This window comes from Alosa pseudoharengus, unplaced genomic scaffold (assembly GCF_046254945.1).
Source record: "Alosa pseudoharengus isolate Yale_2024_CS ecotype anadromous, Long Island Sound unplaced genomic scaffold, YU_APseudo_1.1 YU_APseudo_1.1_scf_16, whole genome shotgun sequence".
NCBI classification, from domain to species: Eukaryota; Metazoa; Chordata; class Actinopteri; order Clupeiformes; family Clupeidae; genus Alosa; species Alosa pseudoharengus.
The window spans coordinates 27,620,128-27,640,127 of record NW_027468630.1 but is presented as its reverse complement, the minus strand read 5'-3'; the positions used below and the strand labels follow the sequence as shown (position 1 = coordinate 27,640,127).

General features: G+C 45.2%; 1 protein-coding gene across 1 annotated transcript in view; it reads right to left on the bottom strand.

The window, feature by feature from the left end:
- The window catches only part of nrg2b (neuregulin 2b), a 67,607-nt gene that overhangs the window by 11,463 nt on the left and 36,144 nt on the right, over positions 1-20,000 (bottom strand). The window contains exons 2-4 of the mRNA XM_076287590.1: positions 19,425-19,590; positions 12,079-12,197; positions 1,190-1,310 (exon numbers count right to left, since the gene is read on the bottom strand). Of these exons, the coding sequence (XP_076143705.1) occupies positions 1,190-1,310; positions 12,079-12,197; positions 19,425-19,590 (406 nt within the window). The remainder of the gene's footprint in view (positions 1-1,189; positions 1,311-12,078; positions 12,198-19,424; positions 19,591-20,000) is intronic.

Genomic DNA, 20,000 nt, shown 5'->3' with positions numbered 1-20,000 from the left:
TTATGTGTGTGTGTGTGTGTGTGTGTGGGTGTGTGGGTGCGTGCGTGTGTGTGAGAGTGTTTGTCAGGGTTTCACGTTAATCTCTCCCCATGCCAGATGTTGTCATTGCAAGTGGTATATCAAGACCTCGATCTCCGTTTGTATGGCCTCTACTACTCTCACTCTGTATGTATGTATGTGTGTGTGTGTGTGTGTGTGTGTGTGTGTGTGTGTGTGTGTGTGTGTGTGTGTGCCTTTACATGTGTGTACATATATGGTCCGATGTTTACTGGGCATGGACATCCCAGTTTGTGTGTCGATCTCTGTTTCATGTGTGGGGATGAGAGTCTTACTTGCATAGATTGGTAATCCTGTTGAAAATGATGATGAAATGGGATGAAGAGAGAGAACTGAACCCAGCGGTCAGGACCGGCCATATAACAGGCCGCCCAATAGGACCATTTAAAGGAGCAGTGCCTTATCCTTGTGAAAGGTTGTTGATATTCGAGCCAATTAAACAGGCCCCTCCCATCCATGCTGCTGAGGCATGATTGGAGGACGAGCGGCCCTGGATGCTGATTGGCTGGAATAGTGTTGACTGTTTCCCATTTACTGAGCCTGTACACAGTGGACGGACAGACAGATAGACAGACACACACACACACACACACACACACACACACACACACACACACACACACACACACACACACACAGTGTACAAACCATCTGGTAACACACATACTTTGTGCAGCATCTTGCTGTCCCACCCCTGCCTTGCCCTAAGTCTTCTGTCAGCACAGGGGGATGAGAACAGGTGTGTGTGGGAGGAAGGCACCTCAAGAAGCTTCACATACACACACACACACACACACACACACACACACACACACACACACACACACACACACACACACACACACACACACACATAAACACAGCACACACACACCCACCCACACACACACACGCACACACACGCACACAAATAAACACAACACATACACACACATGCACACACACACACACTCACACACACAAGCATGCACACACACACTGCACGCTTTACACAAACACACACACACGCACACACACACACAAACACACGCACGCACACTACACACACACATACACTACACACACATACACAAACACAGCACATACACACACTCGCCCACACACACACACACACACCGAGGACAGCACTTACTTGCAGGACAGCTGATTTATACCATGAATGACATAACAGTCGCCTCCGTTGACGCAGTAGGACTTCTCCGTCTCGTTGCACTGGCGCGTGTGGCTGGACGCGGGCGAGAGTGTGGTGGTCACTGAGGAGGAGAAATCAGCAGGGGGGGGGGGCTGTTACTTTCAAATGTAGAAACGAGAGAGAGAGACAGAGAGAGAGAGAGAGAGAGAGAGAGAGAGACTGTTTCCAGTTGTTTCACCAGAATGTGCATAGTCTTGTAGTTTTCTAATCAGCAACCAGCTTTTCACCACTGTGGGATAACTGCTTCCCACTTCGTCACTAACCATGTAGCAAGTAGGTAATAGCCTTTTTGGAAACCCCACTGACCATGAGGAAACAGTATCTGTGCTGTCCATGTGTTTACTTGTGTACCGCTTTGTCCAGCTGTACCACTGCCCCCACCATTATTGTTATTACACTGAGGAACAAGCTTCATTGCAACATAAGCACACTTAGCGCAGAGGCTGAGCTTACCTTAATGAGAACTAGATTTCCAGACTGTGTATCGAACAAACGTAATGCAATAAATTAGATAAGGTAGAGTAATATATCTTATATACTGTGATATTATACTATGCATATGTGTAAGAATTGTTTTGCAGTGACAGTAAGTTTGGTGAAAGAGCACAAAATCCTGAGAAAATGTTTGTTACTGTTATGTGTGTGTATTTCTCAGTTTGAGTCTGTATTTTTTTTTGCGTGTGTGTGTGTGTGTGCGTGTGCGTGTGTCTGTGTGTGTTTGTGTGTGTGTGTGAGCAAACAAGAGGGAGTGAGAGTGAGCGAGAAAAAAAAAAACAGGAGAACAAAAAGCTTTTGTGATATTGAAAACAGGAGAATCCAAAGTGACAAGAAGCTATGGCAATGTTGACATCCACTCCAGTGGAAGAGCTGTTTTGATTCCAGTCTGCTGACAGAAGTGAGAACACACAGCTCCGCTGAGCATCACAGCGCTGGGTACAAACTGTATGGGGTTTGGAGTGTAGTAGGCTAGTCAGCGCGCACACGCTACATAAACAAGGTCACAAGACAAGGCTCCAGAGATCCATCCCACGGAGAGAGATCGCACAGGTCACAGGTCACAGACAGCTATTCTATGGATGGGATGCACTTTCTGCAATCACATGGGTGCCTTTTGTCCCTAAAATATGAAAGCTGAAGAAGATACACATGCACGCACACACAAACACACACACACACACTGACAGAGAGGAGAAAACAACTGAGCAAGATAGGAGAGACAGAGAGAGAGAGGGAGAGAGAGAGAGAGAGAGACTGAAAGCATTAGATCAGCCAGAAGGGTATAGCTCATGGTGAAAACTCATATGTTTGCTCAGAAATCCAACTGTTACTGATTTCAGGAGAGGCACAACACATCTGTTCATTTCTCAACGTGATACAGATCATTGCACAAGATTCAGCAAATGATCTTTCAAAAATGGACCCAACTGTTAAGATGGTATTGCAATGCTATCGTCATCATATTCATTACATTATCATTTCCTGCCATTCATGGCACTTCCTTTGTGTCATCACGTAAACCCCTCCCCAGGCATGGTGATTGGGTGAGCAGAAAAAAGTACTTAGCTAATCAATATGTGACTGAGGACTTGCAGAGTATATTTTCCAGAGAAAGGCGCTCGATAGAGATACAGGCTTGCAGTACCAGACCAGGATTTGGTGTCATAGGTCATTAATTATCTCTGCTTAAGCAGCATGTAAAGTAGAGACTGTCTCACACTTGGCTTAGAGCTTAAATTGTGTGTGTGTGTGTGTGTGAGAGAGAGAGAGGCATTGAGGGGGGAGAAAGGGAGAAAGAGAGACAGAGAGAAAGAAAGAGAGTATGCGTGTGTGTTGATATGGAAAACAGACCTATCAGGACCAGAACACCACCCACACACATACATACATACATACACACACACACACACACACACACACACACAAAACACACACACAACACACACACACACACACACACACACACACACACACACACACACACACACACACACACATTGATCCTCTCTGATCAATGGACATGATGGTCCCTTTTTTTACTCTCACTCTCTCTCACATCATCTTCTCTCTCTCTCTGAAACTGAAATCTAAAGTTACTTATCTGTTTGGATGCAGTGTTGTCAATGCAACAGAGTAATCTAACAAGAGCGTTAAGGGAAAAAAAAAGGTGAATTGTGAAATTGTCACATTGTGTGTGTGTGTTCTCTCAGACAGAGTGTGTGTGTTCTCTCAGACAGACAGCACCCCATGAGAGGCTCAGTGACTCTGCGTCTGTGTCATGACCCCATCTCAACGGCCCGTCACCAGAACTGAGAGCTGCGCTGGCTGATCAGGTGCGTGGTGCAATGCATGAGATCCTATGCAAACATTGTGTGAAATGTGAATACAACCACAAGTTGGGAAGATTTGTGAAATGCAGATAGAAACAGAATGCTTTGATTTTCAAATTGTGTAAACCCTATATTTAACTGACAATAGTGCAACGACAACATATTAACTGTTAAAACAATTTTTTCATTGTTCTTCTGGAAAATACATTATATGTTCATTTTGAATTTCATACTCAAAACACATCTCAAAAAAGATGATGTTTAGCACTGTGTGTGTGTGTGTGTGTGTGTGCGTGTGTGTGTGCGTGGAACAGATGCATGCATGTTTAGCACTATGTTACTTCACCGCTTCTTTTAACAACAGTTGGTAAATGTTTGGGAACTGAGGAGCCCAGTTGCTGGTGTTTTGAGAGTGAAATATTGTCCCATTCTTGCCGAATATATAGGATTTCTGCTGCTCAACAGTATGGTGTCTTCTTAATCCTATTTTTCATTCCATGATGCACCCAATGTGACAGGTCTGGGCTGTAGGCAGTTGAAGTATTTGATATGTTGTCTGTGTCCTTTTGGGCTTATACTGTAAGATCTGAAGATTATCACACTCTGTTTTTGTTTTTTACATTTTACACAGCGTTCCAACTTTTTTGGAAACATGGTTGTATAAATAGCTATGTGTATATAAAATGTTCTCTCCCTCTCTCTCTCTCTCTCTCTCTCTCACACACACACACACACATACACACACACACACACACACACACACACACACACACACACACACACAGAGAGAGGCTCTCGGTCCATGATTCATCCCCAGACCAGTGAGAGTGAGGCTGGGCCGGCGGCCGTAAGTCACCCCCCTTCCCTCCCCACATCAGTCCCAGTCCACTCAGAGATGCTGCGATCAATAGCATTGAGCTGCGTACAGGTGCTCCCATTCAGAAGGCTTTCAGCCACACGTCAGGGCAAGAGGAACGTAGCCACAGCACTCAGTGCCCAGAAAAAGACACGTCGGGGGGAAGTACGGGGGGGGGAGGTAGATGGCAAGATGGTGAGAGAGAAAGAGAGAGAGAGGGGAGGGAGTGAGAGAGAGAGAAACAGGGGGGAGTGAGAGAGAGAGAGAGAGAGAGAGAGAGAGAGAGAGGAGAACAGAAATGTGCTTGGCTAAGCAAAAGCCACATTCCGCTGATTATGTTCATGTGGTGATCCCGCTATCCCACTACCCTGCTATCCCGCTCCACCGCTAAAGAGACCCCTCACTATGCCACCTGCACGTGTCTACAGAACCACTCACACATGGCCTAATGCCACCCCAGTGTGTGCTTTCAGCTAGAATACCGGGATTCTGGAAACAACGGTGTAACGTTTAACATGACAACTAGCTTACTACCTAAAATCCATATTCATGACTGCGTGCGTATGTGCGATGTGTGTGCGTGTCTTTGTGTGAATGTGTGTGTTCTCTGAGACAGACAGAGAGAGTGTGTGTGTGTGTGTGTGTGTGTGTGTGTGTGTGTGTGTGTGTGTGCGTGTGTGTGTGTGTGTATGTGTAACCCAGTGAGTAGCTTGTGTGTGTTTGAGTGTGTGCGTGTGTGTGTGTGCGTTTGTGTGTTTGTATGTGTGTGTGTGTGTGTGTGTGTGTGTGTGTGTGTGTGTGTTTGTGTGTAACCCAGTGAGTAGCTTGTGTGTTTATGTGTGTGTTTGCAGATGTGTGGTGTGTGTGCGTATGTCTTTGTGTGAGTGTGTGTGTTCTCTCAGACAGACAGCACCCCATGAGAGGCTCAGTGACTCCGTCTGTGTCATGACCCCATCTCAACGGCCCGTCACCAGAACTGAGAGCTGCGCTGGCTGATCAGATTCACAAATTGTGTCTATCTGTTTGTGTGGTGTGTGTTTGTGTGTGTGTGTGCGTGTGTGTGCGTGTGTCAGGGTTTCCGTTGTCCGGTAATTACCGGACATTGGCCGGAAAAAAAATGATATGTCCGACAAAATTAAATCTCTCCGGTCAAATTGTCCGATGGATGGACGCGATGGATGATAAATTGGTAACGTCTGAAGCCTCAGATGTCCGGTCAACTCCACCACCACCAGATAAAAAGCAGAAGTGTCGGGCGTGTTGGAATCAGTGACATTGGAAGTGGAGTTGCGGGGGATGCGGCCGCTCCAAGACACTGTCATTTTCCGTGTACACTGGACATGCAAAGTGTTCTTTACCCAAAGCATACAGTAGGCCTATGCATTCTCTGTCTATGATCTGCAGGGTTAGCCTCCTCCTCCTTCTGGCAAAATTAAACGGTATCATTGATCCGCGGCCGAAAGAAAAAGAAAATTGTTCCCCATGTGCTTTGTGTTTACCTGCCTGTCACCTGTCTTTGTCTCCGCCCCATCTCCTTATTTGGTCTGTGCTTCCTGTCTTGTTAGTTTTCCCTCCGTTTCTGTTTCCACACCTGTTCCCCGTTATTGTCTTGTTGGTCTCGTCCAGTCCTCTGTCTTTAGTCTGTTAGTTTAATTATGGTTTCCACCTGTCTCTTGTTTTACCTTGATCATTGTCCACCTGTGCCCTGTTACCCATTGTGTATGTAAACCCTCTGTCTCCTCTCCGTCCTTGTCGGTTGTGTTCTAGAATAAAGATTCTTGTATTTCAAAGATTCCCTTGCCTTGCCATACTTTGCCCGTAACAGACCGTGACAGAATAACCAACCGACAAACATGGATGAAGGCAAGTTTTTTGATTTTGAGTCAAACTTGCCACTGCACCTAATGTTCTGGGAGGATGAAGAGGGGGAAACCACTGAGGATGACTGGTCCTCTGAGGAGGATGGACCAGGTCCCTCTCCAGTCCCAGCTCCCCAGCGCTCTGGGCCTGCAGTTCTTCCAGTAGCTCCAGCTCCAGTCCCTATTCCAGCTCCAGTCCCTATTCCAGCTCCAGTCCCGATTCTGGCTCCGGCTCCAATCCCGATTCTGGCTCCGGCTCCAGTCCCGATTCTGGCTCCGGCTCCAGTCCCGATTCTGGCTCCGGCTCCAGCCAAGATTCAGACTCCTGCGCTGGCTCAAGCTCCAGTTGCGAGTTCGACTCCGGCTCCAGTCGTGAGTTCGACTCCGGCTCCGGATCTGGCTCCGGCTCCCGCTCCGGATCTGGCCCGGACTTTCCGATCCAGCTCGGGCTCCCGATCCGGCTCTGACTCGGGCTCCAGTCGTCAGCTTGACTCCGGCTCCGGATCTGGCTCCAGCTCCTGCTCCGGCTTCGGCTCTGACCGGTCGTCCATCGGGCCGTCCGCCTGACCCGTCTCTGACTGGCCGTCCGCCTGACCCTCCATTTCTGACCGGCCGTCCACCAGGCCGTCCACCTGACCCTCCAGCCTTTTGGCCCCTCTGCCCACCCTGTTTGGACCTTTTTTTTTTTTGTTTGGGCCGTCTGGAATCCGGCCCTTGGAGGGGGGGGGGGGGTAATGTAAGGGTCCTGTCTGTACTCCTTTGTTTGTTCCCCATGTGCTTTGTGTTTACCTGCCTGTCACCTGTCTTTGTCTCCGCCCCATCTCCTTATTTGGTCTGTGCTTCCTGTCTTGTTAGTTTTCCCTCCGTTTCTGTTTCCACACCTGTTCCCCGTTATTGTCTTGTTGGTCTCGTCCAGTCCTTTGTCTTTAGTCTGTTAGTTTAATTATGGTTTCCACCTGTCTCTTGTTTTACCTTGATCATTGTCCACCTGTGCCCTGTTACCCATTGTGTATGTAAACCCTCTGTCTCCTCTCCGTCCTTGTCGGTTATTAGTTTATGTGGGTTGTGTTCTAGAATAAAGATTCTTGTATTTCAAAGATTCCCTTGCCTTGCCATACTTTGCCCGTAACAGACCGTGACAGTGGGTAGCAGCAACAAACAACGTAGCCTTTTTAAAACGATGAACGAAGCGGACTCTTGCTGTCCATGAAAATATACTGGATAGATCTTGTTAGGCATGTTTAAGTTAGGCTAATGAACATGTTGCATTCTATACAGCCTGATTATGTCATTCTTTAAGCTACATAGCATGTCTCCAGTTTTCCTCAAATTTGACTAATTAAAAAGGGATAATAGGATAGTTGACCGGCATATCATCAAAATGTCCGGAAAACGAAACCTCTGCCGGTCACTTTGACCGGCACCATTTTTTTCTAGCGGAAACTCTGGCGTGCGTGTGATGGGAGGTGAAAGAGGGAGATCATATGCAAACATTACATACGCATAGTGCATGGTGCACTGCATGAGATCATATGCAAACTTATTACACGGCTCTTCATAATGCTGCAGAATGCTCCATTCACTTGAATGGGCCTTCCCAACGTTCGGTGGTCTGCTAATTCTCAATAACAGACCGTTGCTAAGTATAACAGACCGCAGTCAAGGAAAATGGGCTTTGTGCTTCTATTTCACATCTTTCATATCACTACGCAAGGACTGGAACTTCATTCAAAAGTGAAAGCAGACGGTTGATCAGCTGTGTTCTAAAAAATGTTTGATTCAAGTTCAGCGTGTGCTGTTGTCGAACTATTTGTTTCTCACCAAAAGCCACGAAGAAACGGTAACAAATAGGCTATGTAGGCTAAAGAGTCACATTGTGGGGAGTTTGTTTCGCTTTGGCAAGTAGCCGTGTAATAAGCGGGATAATGTATAGAACGCCGGTCATTATTCCGCTGCGCGTCGGGGTCTGGTTCGCCCTGTCGGGACTTATTTTCCCAATAATGACCGGCGTTCTATACATTATCCCTTATATTACGTACGCACAGTGCATGGTGCACTGTATGAGATTGTATGCAAACATTACATATGCACAGTGCGTGGTGCACTGCATGAGATCATATGCAAACATTACATACGTACTGTACAGTGCGTGGTGCATTGCATCTTTATGCTCTTGTGACATGTACACATGCATTTTATATTGCAGTGCACTGATCTTATTGATGTTCATTATTTGTGTGTGTTTGTGTGTGTGTGTATGTGTGTGTGTGTGTGTGTGTGTGTGTGTGTGTGTGTGTCTGTGTATGCAGCTTTAGCTGATTGTACTGTATATGGGGGCTGTGTCGGCATTGCCGAAGCCCATAACCCAATGCACAGACTGCAGCATCTGCCAAAATGACACTGTTTGTCTTCATTAGCCACAAGATGAAACACACACACACACACACACACACACACACACACATACACACACCACACACACACACACACACACACACACACACACACACACACACACACACACACACACTCCTCACCCTAAAGGACCACCTACTTTAACCTTTTGCAGACATACTAAATTGTGGACTGATCGCTGGTTATTAACGATCCCAATTACTCTGCCCACACAATCAGACACACACACACACACACACACACACACACACACACACACACACACACACACACACACACAGAAAGTAGAGACTGTACCTCTGACCTGCTAATAAATTACAGGGCATTTCTGCACACAGCTGCAGAAATGAAAGAGTGAGAGTGAGACGAAGGGAGAGAGGGAGAGAGAGAGAGAGAGAGAGAGAGAGAGAGAGCACTTATTCTACATTACTGGTCAGTCATGTGGGTAAATGGGGAGTGACACAAACACACAAACACACACACATCCTTACAACATGCTGATCAATAGTAATGGGCCTCCCTTCAAATGCTATTTTACTGGAATAAATAAAATGAATCAAAATCTAAATAAATATGTTCGATATAACCAACAACCAGTAATCCTAAACTAATCAAATCACATGAAAAAAAGGAAGACACACACACATATACACACACACACACACACACACACACACACACACACATATACACACACTCCCTTGGAAGTTTCTAACACATCTTCCTCCCTCAGTTTTAACACACAGGGTACCCAAACAGTCCCCATGGTGACCCAAATACACCCTCTAATAAACCAATTGCCCAGAGAGAGCTGAAGCTAACAGGACATTATAATAGGACAGAACAACAGAGCAATTAAGAGAAGGATGAGAAGAAGAATCTCCCAGGATGTGAGCTGCTGCCACTGGCACTGAGACCAACTACCAGAGGAGGAAAAGTCCGGCTTCACAAAGTAAAAGTCCTGCCATATATTGGTTTTACCAGTGAACACCAATTCGATGACCTACCTGGCTGAAGAGTTGTGCTAATTAGAATCATCTGGTTTAGGTGAATGGTTGGGACAGATATGTGGAAGAACTTTCTGAAGCCAGACTTTTCCACCTCCTATCCAATAACTTCAGGACATAATGGCCCAGAGAACAGCCAACAGGTCAATACTTACAGCTCACCAACGCAAGAGCAGAGAACAGCAAACAGGTCAATACTTACAGCTCACCAACGCAAGAGCAGAGAACAGCCAACAGGTCAATACAGCGCACCAACGCAAGAGCAGAGAACAGCCAACAGGTCAATACTTACAGCTCACCAACGCAAGAGCAGAGGGCACTAAACAGAATAGCCAACAGGTCAAGTCATGGGTTTCATCAGGTCCCTTTCCACAGGTGTATTAATCAAGCACCATGTCTGCATTCATAATCTAGGTTCTTGATTTTATACACCTGTGTAAAGGGACCTGATGAAACCCATGAATACTTACAGCTCACCAAGAGCATTCTCACATTCAGTCAACTGATGTCTGATACAGTTTCATTCATGTATTTCGCAAATAATAACAAACTGACATAAGCATGCATGTGTAACCTGCATTGTGTTGAGGTTGTGGTGCTAGCTCCCTGTCTAACTAGCATGTCTCTTAAGGCATCGGGAGAGAGGTTTACCTAACGTACGTACTGCACAGCTACGTTCCAGCTGGCTACTGTTACACACATAGAGTACAAACACATAAACACAGGCATATAAACAACTTTGATATTAGAAGCTTCCCATTGGCTTCACTGGCTAAAACACTTAGCACATACAATCCACCCACACAGAAACAGACACTCATTGATGTGTTCTACTAATTAATGCCGCTATAGTTAGGTACATTTTTTGGTGTCAACATAAATCAGTGTATTCTACACTTAAGTTGTTGTTTCAGTGCTGTAAGCGAGATTTATATTTCATGAATCCATCAGTCAGATGTGCGATCTGCCCTCCAGATAGGGGCTGAGTCTGGAATGGGTCCGGCTTTGACCCGGGCCAGCCGCGGTCCAGTTCTGGCCCTGCGTTTGCGGCTACCTGGAGCCTCCCTGATTTGTTTCCTCCATAAAGAAGATGGATGCTCCATCTTTATCACATTTGTCATCCGCAGACCTCTTAGAGAGGGAAAAGAGGGAGCAGCGATGGAGGAGATGAGTGATTAAGGCTTGGGTCTAATTCAGACAGCTGCAATGTACACCGAGCCATTAGAACTAATAAGCTAACGCACTGCAGTCGTCATGGAAATGGCACCGCCTACTCTGAATACACACTCACTGAAGGAACAAAGCTCCCTGTCAGAACCTACAATATTTGACAATGTCAATATCTTAGTCTCCATCTATATCGAAAGTCATTATCAAAAGTTGCTTCTCACCTGTGCATGGATACTGTACAGGCGCTTACAATACATCACTCATGTCATTGGCATGATTGATTTCTACCAAATGATTGCACAGTGCCTTAAGGCTGAGTTATGATTCTGTGTCAACTTGAGGCACGTTGGTGCCTCTACACCATGTTGAACCTTTTTTAGTTCTGGGTGTCCTGTGTCTGTGACTGCTGTGTTTAAATAGAAATATTATTTGTTTGAGCCTTTGAACTGTATATGTTATTGAGAAATAGACACAATATATTTCAATAACCTTGTTATTGTAACCAGAAAATATATCTGAGCTTATTTGTGTGGTGTCCGCCAGCCAGTTAATAGGATGTTAGCAAACTAACTAACATTTGACCACAAAGTACTGTTTGCTGCTGAAGTACTGATTTCAAAACATTACTGAAAAATAAGACGTTGTACAATCGGATAACCCTGTCATTGTACGCAAAATTATGTCCACAGTATAGGCTGCTGAAGCACACCGGCTATCAACACACGGAGCTGTCTTTGTCACCTTGACGTGGCGTTACAATGTTTTGGAGGTGCACGCATGTCAGGTGACTGCGTAGGACTTGGTAGGGTGTCAGGTGACTGCGTAGGGCTTGATAGGGCGTCAGGTGACTGCGTAGGGCTTGGTGGATGGCAACACAGACGGCTCTGGGCTACACCATCGATTCTATGTGGAAGCATAATTAGGCTTAATACTTCTAATATTGACACAACACACTGCAGCCCATCCTCCTCTGTTCAGGTGCCATAATATGATGTAATGATCTATAATAAGTAAGTGATGGTAAGTCATCGATGTGTCATCAACCTCATCTTACACTCTGGTAGATGCCCATATGGAGCCTCAGCAAGTGGGCCGGAGATGCGATTGGGGTGATAAAACACATTTCAGGTGGTGATTAAAGAAGTTTATAATAACACGTTAATAACACGTTAATAAGAGACAGGTGGGAGCTTACAGGTGTGGACGCTGACGGTGCTGCTGGCGTTGTCTCGGCCCAGTATGTTCTCCACCACACACGAGTAGTTCCCAGCATCCTCCAGCCGCACTCGACTGATCTGCATCTTGGAGCTCTTCCTGCAATGGGGGGGGGGGGGGGTGGGGGTGGGGGGGTGGGGGGCAGGGTTGGGGGAGGGGAGAACAGACATGCGAGAGAGAAGGTAGTTAGAGGCCTGGAGGGAACGAGGGAGAGTGGGTGAACGACAGAGATGGAGAAGGAGAGCTACAGGGAGAGACAGCACATGAGTGAGAAGGAGGGGAAGGGAAAGACAAAGAGACAGGGAGAGAGAGATGATAGGGAGTGGCAGAGAAGGAGATGGACAGAGAGAGAGAGAGAGGGAGGGAGAGAGATATAAGAGGATGAGAAAAGAAGGAATGACAGAGACAGGGAGAGTAGACAGAGGGAGAAAGAGAGAAAGGAAAAAGGAGGTAGTGAGTTAAAGGGGGGAAGAGCAGAGGAGAAAAAAGAGAGAGGAAAGAGGAGCGAGAGCAAGAGAGAATGAGAGAGAGAGAGAGAATGTGAGAGCAAGAGAGAGAGAGAGAATGAGAGAGCAAGAGAGAGACAGAGAATGGAGGAGGAAGAGAGAGAGAGAATGAGAGAGCAAGAGAGAGAGAGACTGTTATTCAGACACACAAAGACATAGATGCTCTCAGCAGAAGCAGCACTCTGCCATTTTGTTGTCACCAGCGCTCCAGTGATCTCTCCATCACTCCGGTGCTCTGTGGCTATCCGCCCGCCCAGCCTGCATGCGTCTCTGCTATCCCACGTGGCTTTGCAGACACGCCTGCGGCAGGCCAGACGCAGACTATAAATAGGCAGCAGCTATTTTTAGAGTCCACTCTGCTCCGGTCGCCACTACCTGCTCGGCGGAAGGGAGTCGCCCCGGCAACGACGCATTCCGTCCAGCATTACGCTTCCTCTCTCAGGCTGCTGGCTCCGGGACGTTTGGCAGCGCGGCTCCGGGGGGGATTCGGCCCCAGTCTGGGAGGGGTCAGGGTCCCATCTGGCTCAGGAAATCAGGAAGTGATGTGAGCGGTCACTCACAGATGTCACGACACGTTGGGGGAAGAGCACGAAGACTGGCAGACGGTCAGTCTGAAGCTAGGACACTGGTCCAAATTGGGACGGGAGAAAAAGACCTGACCACTGAGGCTGTGTGAAAAGAGTCTCACTTCAAGACTAAACCCCGGGGTAGACCAAGTGGTATGGGTGCTGTACCCTCACACACACACACACACACACACGCACACGCACACGCACACGCACACGCACACACAGTAGAAATGCATTACAGTAACACACTCTGATGATCCCCTCACAGTGGCTAGTCTCTGTCCTCACATTACCCTGACCTCATCCCTTCTGTCCTGCTCACAAGAATGGACATCCCCTCTGCCTGTGTGTGTGTGTGTGTGTGTGTGTGTGTGTGTGTGTGTGTGTGTGTGTGTGTGTGAAAACCCACAGCGAGACCAGATTCACACTCGCGGTGACATGGAGGCTGGGAGAAGGCAATCCTGTTAGAGAGATCCAGTTTCCCTAGAAACTGCACGTCAGCACTTTTGGCTCTGTGCGCTCTGCACACACACACACAATGTTAATCAGACACACTTAATCACACACACACACACACACACACACACACACATGCGCACACACACACACACACACACACACACACACGCACGCATAGTGCTGATACTGCATAGCAACTGTACAGTCACATCAGTGGAGAGTGCAGACATTGAATAGACACAGCTTACCAAAGAGATACTGTACACCAGCAGCTACAGAGCAAACATGATTACACTCCACACACACAGAGTCCAGGCCAGGATAAACACAGCACGCAACAACACTAACAAACCAGAATGTGTGTGTGTGTATATATATATATATATATGTGGCCAATGTGGTATCAGTATGTGGGCCTATGTGGAACCACTTTAAGGCATAACATTTTCATAAAATCTTACATAAATGCTTCATAACATAGTCATCAATGCATTGTAACACAAGGCCATAATTATTTGAAGAACCATCAGGAAAAGGCGAACAGTTATAAAAATAGTCTTTCTGAATAACTATTTTCAATGTGAAGAACCTTTCAGTTCAACACAGTCATGGTTCTTTATGGAACCATATAGTTATGAAAAGAACCTTATTCATCTTTCTCTTCCTCTTTGTGTGGTAGTCTGTTGTCAATGTAATTTCGGCCTCTAGTAGCCTGACGTATACATACTCAATTCTATTGTGAGTCTAATACTGCTTGATTTGGACGTGATTATGGGGAGTGTTTCAACCGATACATGGGGGAAAATGGCATTGCACTCGATTGGATAGACCTAACCAATCAGAGCAACGAAATAACGTACCATGAATCCTGTAGGGAGAACAGCCGAAACATTATTCTTCACAAGAGATGCCTTAATGCTGTTTTCTGATAGCTTTTTGAAGTTATTGTGCTGCCAATATCTTGTACAGACAAAAGACAGAAAAGGGTGCTAAGATGACGTGATAGACTATGCACTGTTGCATATCTGTCCATCATCGCATAAAGCCCGCCCAGACAATGTCATTGGTGCGGTTGGTTCGAACTGCTCTGGTATGGGCATAGTTGCTTCTCAATGGAACAAGTCCAGACTGAATTTCCGTGGGCGGGGTTAAATTCTGGACTGGCTTTCAGGCTACCACTCTAGTTTATGTGGAGATCGACTGCCTTATTTTTAAATGTTCAAATAAACACCAGGGCTACACCAGGTCTGCAACGTGTCGCTATCACGCCTGGTGTAGCCAGTTCCATTGATCATAGTGGAAGCTAATGTACGCGCCGCTATCACGTCTGGTGTAGCCAGTTCCATTGATCAGTGGAAGCTAATGTACGCGCCGCTATCACGTCTGGTGTAGCCAGTTCCATTGATTATAGTGGAAGCTCATTGTTGGAGCAGACGCTACGTGAGTATAATGCTTCAGTTACGTGCCCGGTGTAGCCTCCCTGTTAGACTTATATGAACCCTAATAAGCCATTAGATTACATTTATCTTCAGACAATATAATTATTTTCTAACATTATAATGTGAACAATTATCTAACTATTTCAGTTACAGTTTTTGCCCATTGCTTACACACTAAAAATGAATACCTACAGTAAACTTCTTGTACCATACCTTAAACACTGTGTAACCATAACTTAAACACATTTTTTGCTTTGCATTGTTTGCAACACACTTACTACAAAACACTACACACGGTTTCTTACATTAGACTCTTTGTTCAAAAATGAAATCTCCTGTTATCATTGGTAAAACACTTCCATTGAAAATGCAAGCACACATACCTGAAAACACTTACAGAGAAAACTGAACACCAATCAGTCTGAGGCTTAGCCATGGGCGTAGATTTGCGTGGGGTCCGAAGGACGTGTCCACACCAATATCAAATAATGACTGAAATGTCCCCACCAATATTCAGGTTGAAACGGGGAAAAAGGCGCCTCATGCGGTACACAAAAGGTTAAATCATTTCCCACTTCAGTACCACCACCCAAAATACGTCTTTGAGACAGATCTGTTTTTTGATTGGCTTAGCTCCCTGTAGACTACAATGCTGTCGATTAGAAGTTTTTGACACACTTGACTGCAAAAATCTTAGCTCTAATCTTTGCTTGGCTGTCGATTCGAGGATGTCGGGCATGAAAAGAAAGGTGGAGGACATCAGAAGTTATTTCAAGAAACAAAGTGTAGCCCTAAGTCATAATATTATGCACTAGTTATGAATGCCAGAAAATTATTTTTTTGGTAGGCTACACATTTAGTTGACAGTGCTATATGTGTATAGCCTATTAAATGGACGTTGGAATCCACCAAATACCAGCTAGTTCAGCTATATTGCGCTAGCAGATTTGTGTACTATGATAATGGTTACTAAGGAAAGGAAATGCATGCGTTTAACCAGCAATGCAATGTTTGCTAAAATGAATGAAAATGGCACGAGGATGTCAGTGAAAACAAATGCATTTATATGGGCTTGACGTGCTGGAGATAGAACATGAATGCAAAACAGATGACAGAAAAAGCAACCCAGCCGCTCCCTTTATCAGACAGCGTTGGTGTGGCAGGGTCACAGCAGCAGGTGAACTTGAGTAAGGACATGGTGTTTTTTTAGTGTTAGCTAGTTATAGGCTAGTTATAGACCTAGTGAATACTACTGGTCTTCTTCGAGATTTGAGTCGTGCTATGTCACTGCTCATGACATCAATATTTTATTTATAAAGTGACAGAGGAACCCCGGCCAGGTTGTTGCTCAGATAGGGGAGATTCAGGGCTACAGGTACATTTGACATGGTGTTTTGACTAAATATTTTACTGCATATCCATCAGTAGGTAATGCATTATACAAAGTTAAAGTCAGGCACGCATCATATATTATTATTATTATAATTTTTTTTTTTTTTTGGGGGGGGGGGGGGTAGTGTCCCCACCAAAGCTCAGACCAAACCTACGCCCTTGGGCTTAGCACTACAATAGACTTCAGGTAAGTTATTGTGTACCTGTTCAAGTGTGTACCCGTGTACAGTCCTGTATTTACCCCTTTACTCCCCATTTCTAAAACCTATCGAAGAATTATTATGACCGCCGCGCAGCGAAGTCAGATTTTTTTTTCTTCTTTTTCACAAATTTCCGTCAAGGATTCCGGGGACACGCATGTAGCCCCACATGGATAGCATGGAACCATCGTTTTTCGTTTTCATCTGTAGCCCCCCGCTGGACTGGACCCCCCGAAAGGAGGGTAGGGCAGACACAGTTTTCTGTGACTATCTCGAGAACCGTAGGGTTTAGGAGGACCACCTTTTTTTGTATGTTGATCTTAAGGGGCCATGTCAACCCATTCCATAACCACTCATTTCATGTATAACGCCACCTAGTTAAAAACAAAAAAGTAAAAATAAGGTGTTGTAATTGCAGGTATCTGTGACCTAACATGGTCAAAACTGCACGAAATTGGAAGTGTAGGATCATTATGACACCCTCTGTATGCATGCCAAGTTTCGTGGAATTCCGTTAATGGGGGGCCACACAATAAATTAATTTATGTTACTGTACCCCAACTGGCCTGTAGGTGGCCGGAGACAGTTTTCTGTGAATATCTCGAGAACCGTTTTTGTATGTTGGACTTAAGGGGCCATGTCAACCCATCCCATTTCCACTTATTTCATATATAGCGCCACCTAGTTAAAAATTAAAAAGCAAAAAATTAGGTGTTTTAATCACAATATATCTGGCTGACATGGTCAAAACTGCACGAAATTGAAAGTGTAGGATCATTATGAGACCCTCCGAATGCATGCCAAGTTTCGTGAACTTTCGTTCATGGGGGGCCATACAATAAAATAATTTATGTGTACAGTTAGTGACCGTACACCAACAGGGTGTTCTGTGAATATCTTGAGAACCGTAGGGCCTAGGATGACCAATGTTTTGCGTATGTTTGCCTCCAGGGGGAATTGAGTGTGCATAATGCAATTCAGTGAGACAGTTAGAATCATATATGCACCTTTTGTTTTTAGCCAGCAGCCAGACCAGCAGATACCCTGACTTTGCTGAATTACTGAAGCTAAGCAGGAACAAAGGAGGAAATGAACACAATTTGCCAAGTGTGATTTATTTTTGTGAAAAAAAAATGTGCCGGACTGGGCGGAGGTCATATTTTGTACCGCTCTGCAGTACATCTAGTTTTCAATGTGGCAAAGAAAAATATGACCAACAACCACATACCTGCATGCCTCTTTTGTAAGCAATAGAAGGGGCAGGCAGAGACATTGAGGTGGGGTCAGTTCAAGGATGGATATGGCACACAAGCTGATATTTCCCCCGTTGCCTAGCCCGAGAGGACATCGCCTGCAATGTCAACGAGGACTTGTGGACAGATCTGAACAAAAGGCAGGATCCATAATCCCCCCACCCCCGCCACACACACACACACACACACACACACACACACACACATACAATAAAAAAATAGTTCTATAGCAATGTCTCCAGTTTGTTTTTTCCTTTTTCCTTTTGTTTTGTTTCTACATTTTTGATTTTCACTTACAGTATTGGATTAATATGTGTGATTCTATTTTTCTTTATTTCTGTAGGAATGTCTGTTTATTTTTAAAAACTTTTGTTGCAAAAATGTCAGTTGATTACTGTAAAAATTCTACTTTTGAGTAGATTTCGATAGTTAATGCGTGCGTGTCAGAGCCGGACAGTAATTTGAGTACAATTTTGAGGGATCTGTACTTTACTCGAGTATCATTTTTGGGGTGTACTCATGACTTTACTCAAGTACATTTGAGAGGCAAATATTGTACTCTTTACTCCACTACATTTCTATCCATAACCGTGAGTACCTGTTACTTCTTATAAAAAAAAGGAAAAAAGAAAAATCTCGGAAACCCTCAATTTGTTGTTTCCCTCTCAAACGTGATTGGATTGTGCAGGCGCCACTGATTGGGACAGCCTATCAGCAATCACCTTCAGCTGTCCGCCAAAGTCAACTCCATGGTCAGATTTAGATAAGAGACGAAATCATGGACGAAACAATGGATGAAGACACAGCAGGTCCATCTTGGGAATGTGCCAACCTGTGGCCCCACCTCGCCAGACTATTTCAATTTTCTGTTGGTGTTAATGATAGTTTTCGCTTCAAGTGTTTCAATTACAAAATAGTATTTTGTATTTGAAATACGTATTTTATATACATGTATTAGAAATACTGCCCATCCCTGGCAACATGGTAAAAAGATGAAAATTACTTGATTTTACTTTCAATTCCTTTTACTGTACATTCTCCAAGGTATTAACATTAACATTTTTCATTACTCCATATAGGAGTTTCTGTACATAAATGTAAGCACTGTGGCAGTAATGCAATATTTAGAAAATGTAGGCTACTCTTGTACTCTTGATACTCAAGTACTTTTAAAAACAAGTACTTCAGTACTTTTACTTAAGTAGACATCTGGCTGTTGTACTTTAACTTGTACTTGAGTAAAATTTAGCAAAGGGTGTCTGTACTTTTACTCAAGTAATGAAGCTGTGTACTCTGTCCGCCTCTGGTGGGTGTACATATGTACACTGTGGTGTGTGTGTCCATGTGTACGTATGCATTTACTATGCCTGTGTATGCTCATGGACTAGTGCTAGTGTGTGTGTCTGTGCGTCTGTGTGTGCGTATGTGTGCGTGTGCGTGTGTGTGTGTGTGTGCGCACATGCGTGTGTGTGTGTGTGTGTGTATGTGCACACAGACTGCAGACTCACTTGTTGGATTTGATTTTGATGTCTCGGCTTTTCTTCAGCTCGCTGCCGTCCTTGTACCAGCGGAAGGCGGGGCTGGGGTTGCCGTCGGTTACCTCACAGCGCAGCTGCAGCCTCTCGCCCTCAGCCAACGACTGACCTCTGATTGGACGCAGTTTAGGGGGAGAGGCTGGAGGGGGGGAGAGAGAGATAGAGAGAAAGAGAGAGAGAGAGTGAGAGAGATAGAAAGAGAGAGAGAGAGACAGAGAGAGAGAGATGAAAAGGGAGGTGTGAGACATAGAGGAAGGAACAGGAGGAGAGATGGAGATAGAAATGGACAGAAAGGAGAGTGAAGCAGGGGATGCATAGAGAACAGTGGGAGAGAGAGAACAAGAGAGAAGTGAAAGAAAGGGGATGGTGAAAGGATAGATGAAAATGGAGAAGTACAATATGTAAGAAGACATGCATGTAAGAGATAAAGAGGTGAAGTAGAAAAAGAGGGAACACATGGATGGACATGAAGAGATGGAGAGATTGACAGAGATGAAGAGAGGAAGGAGAGAAATGTGATGAGATGAATCATTTTATGGGGATGGAGAG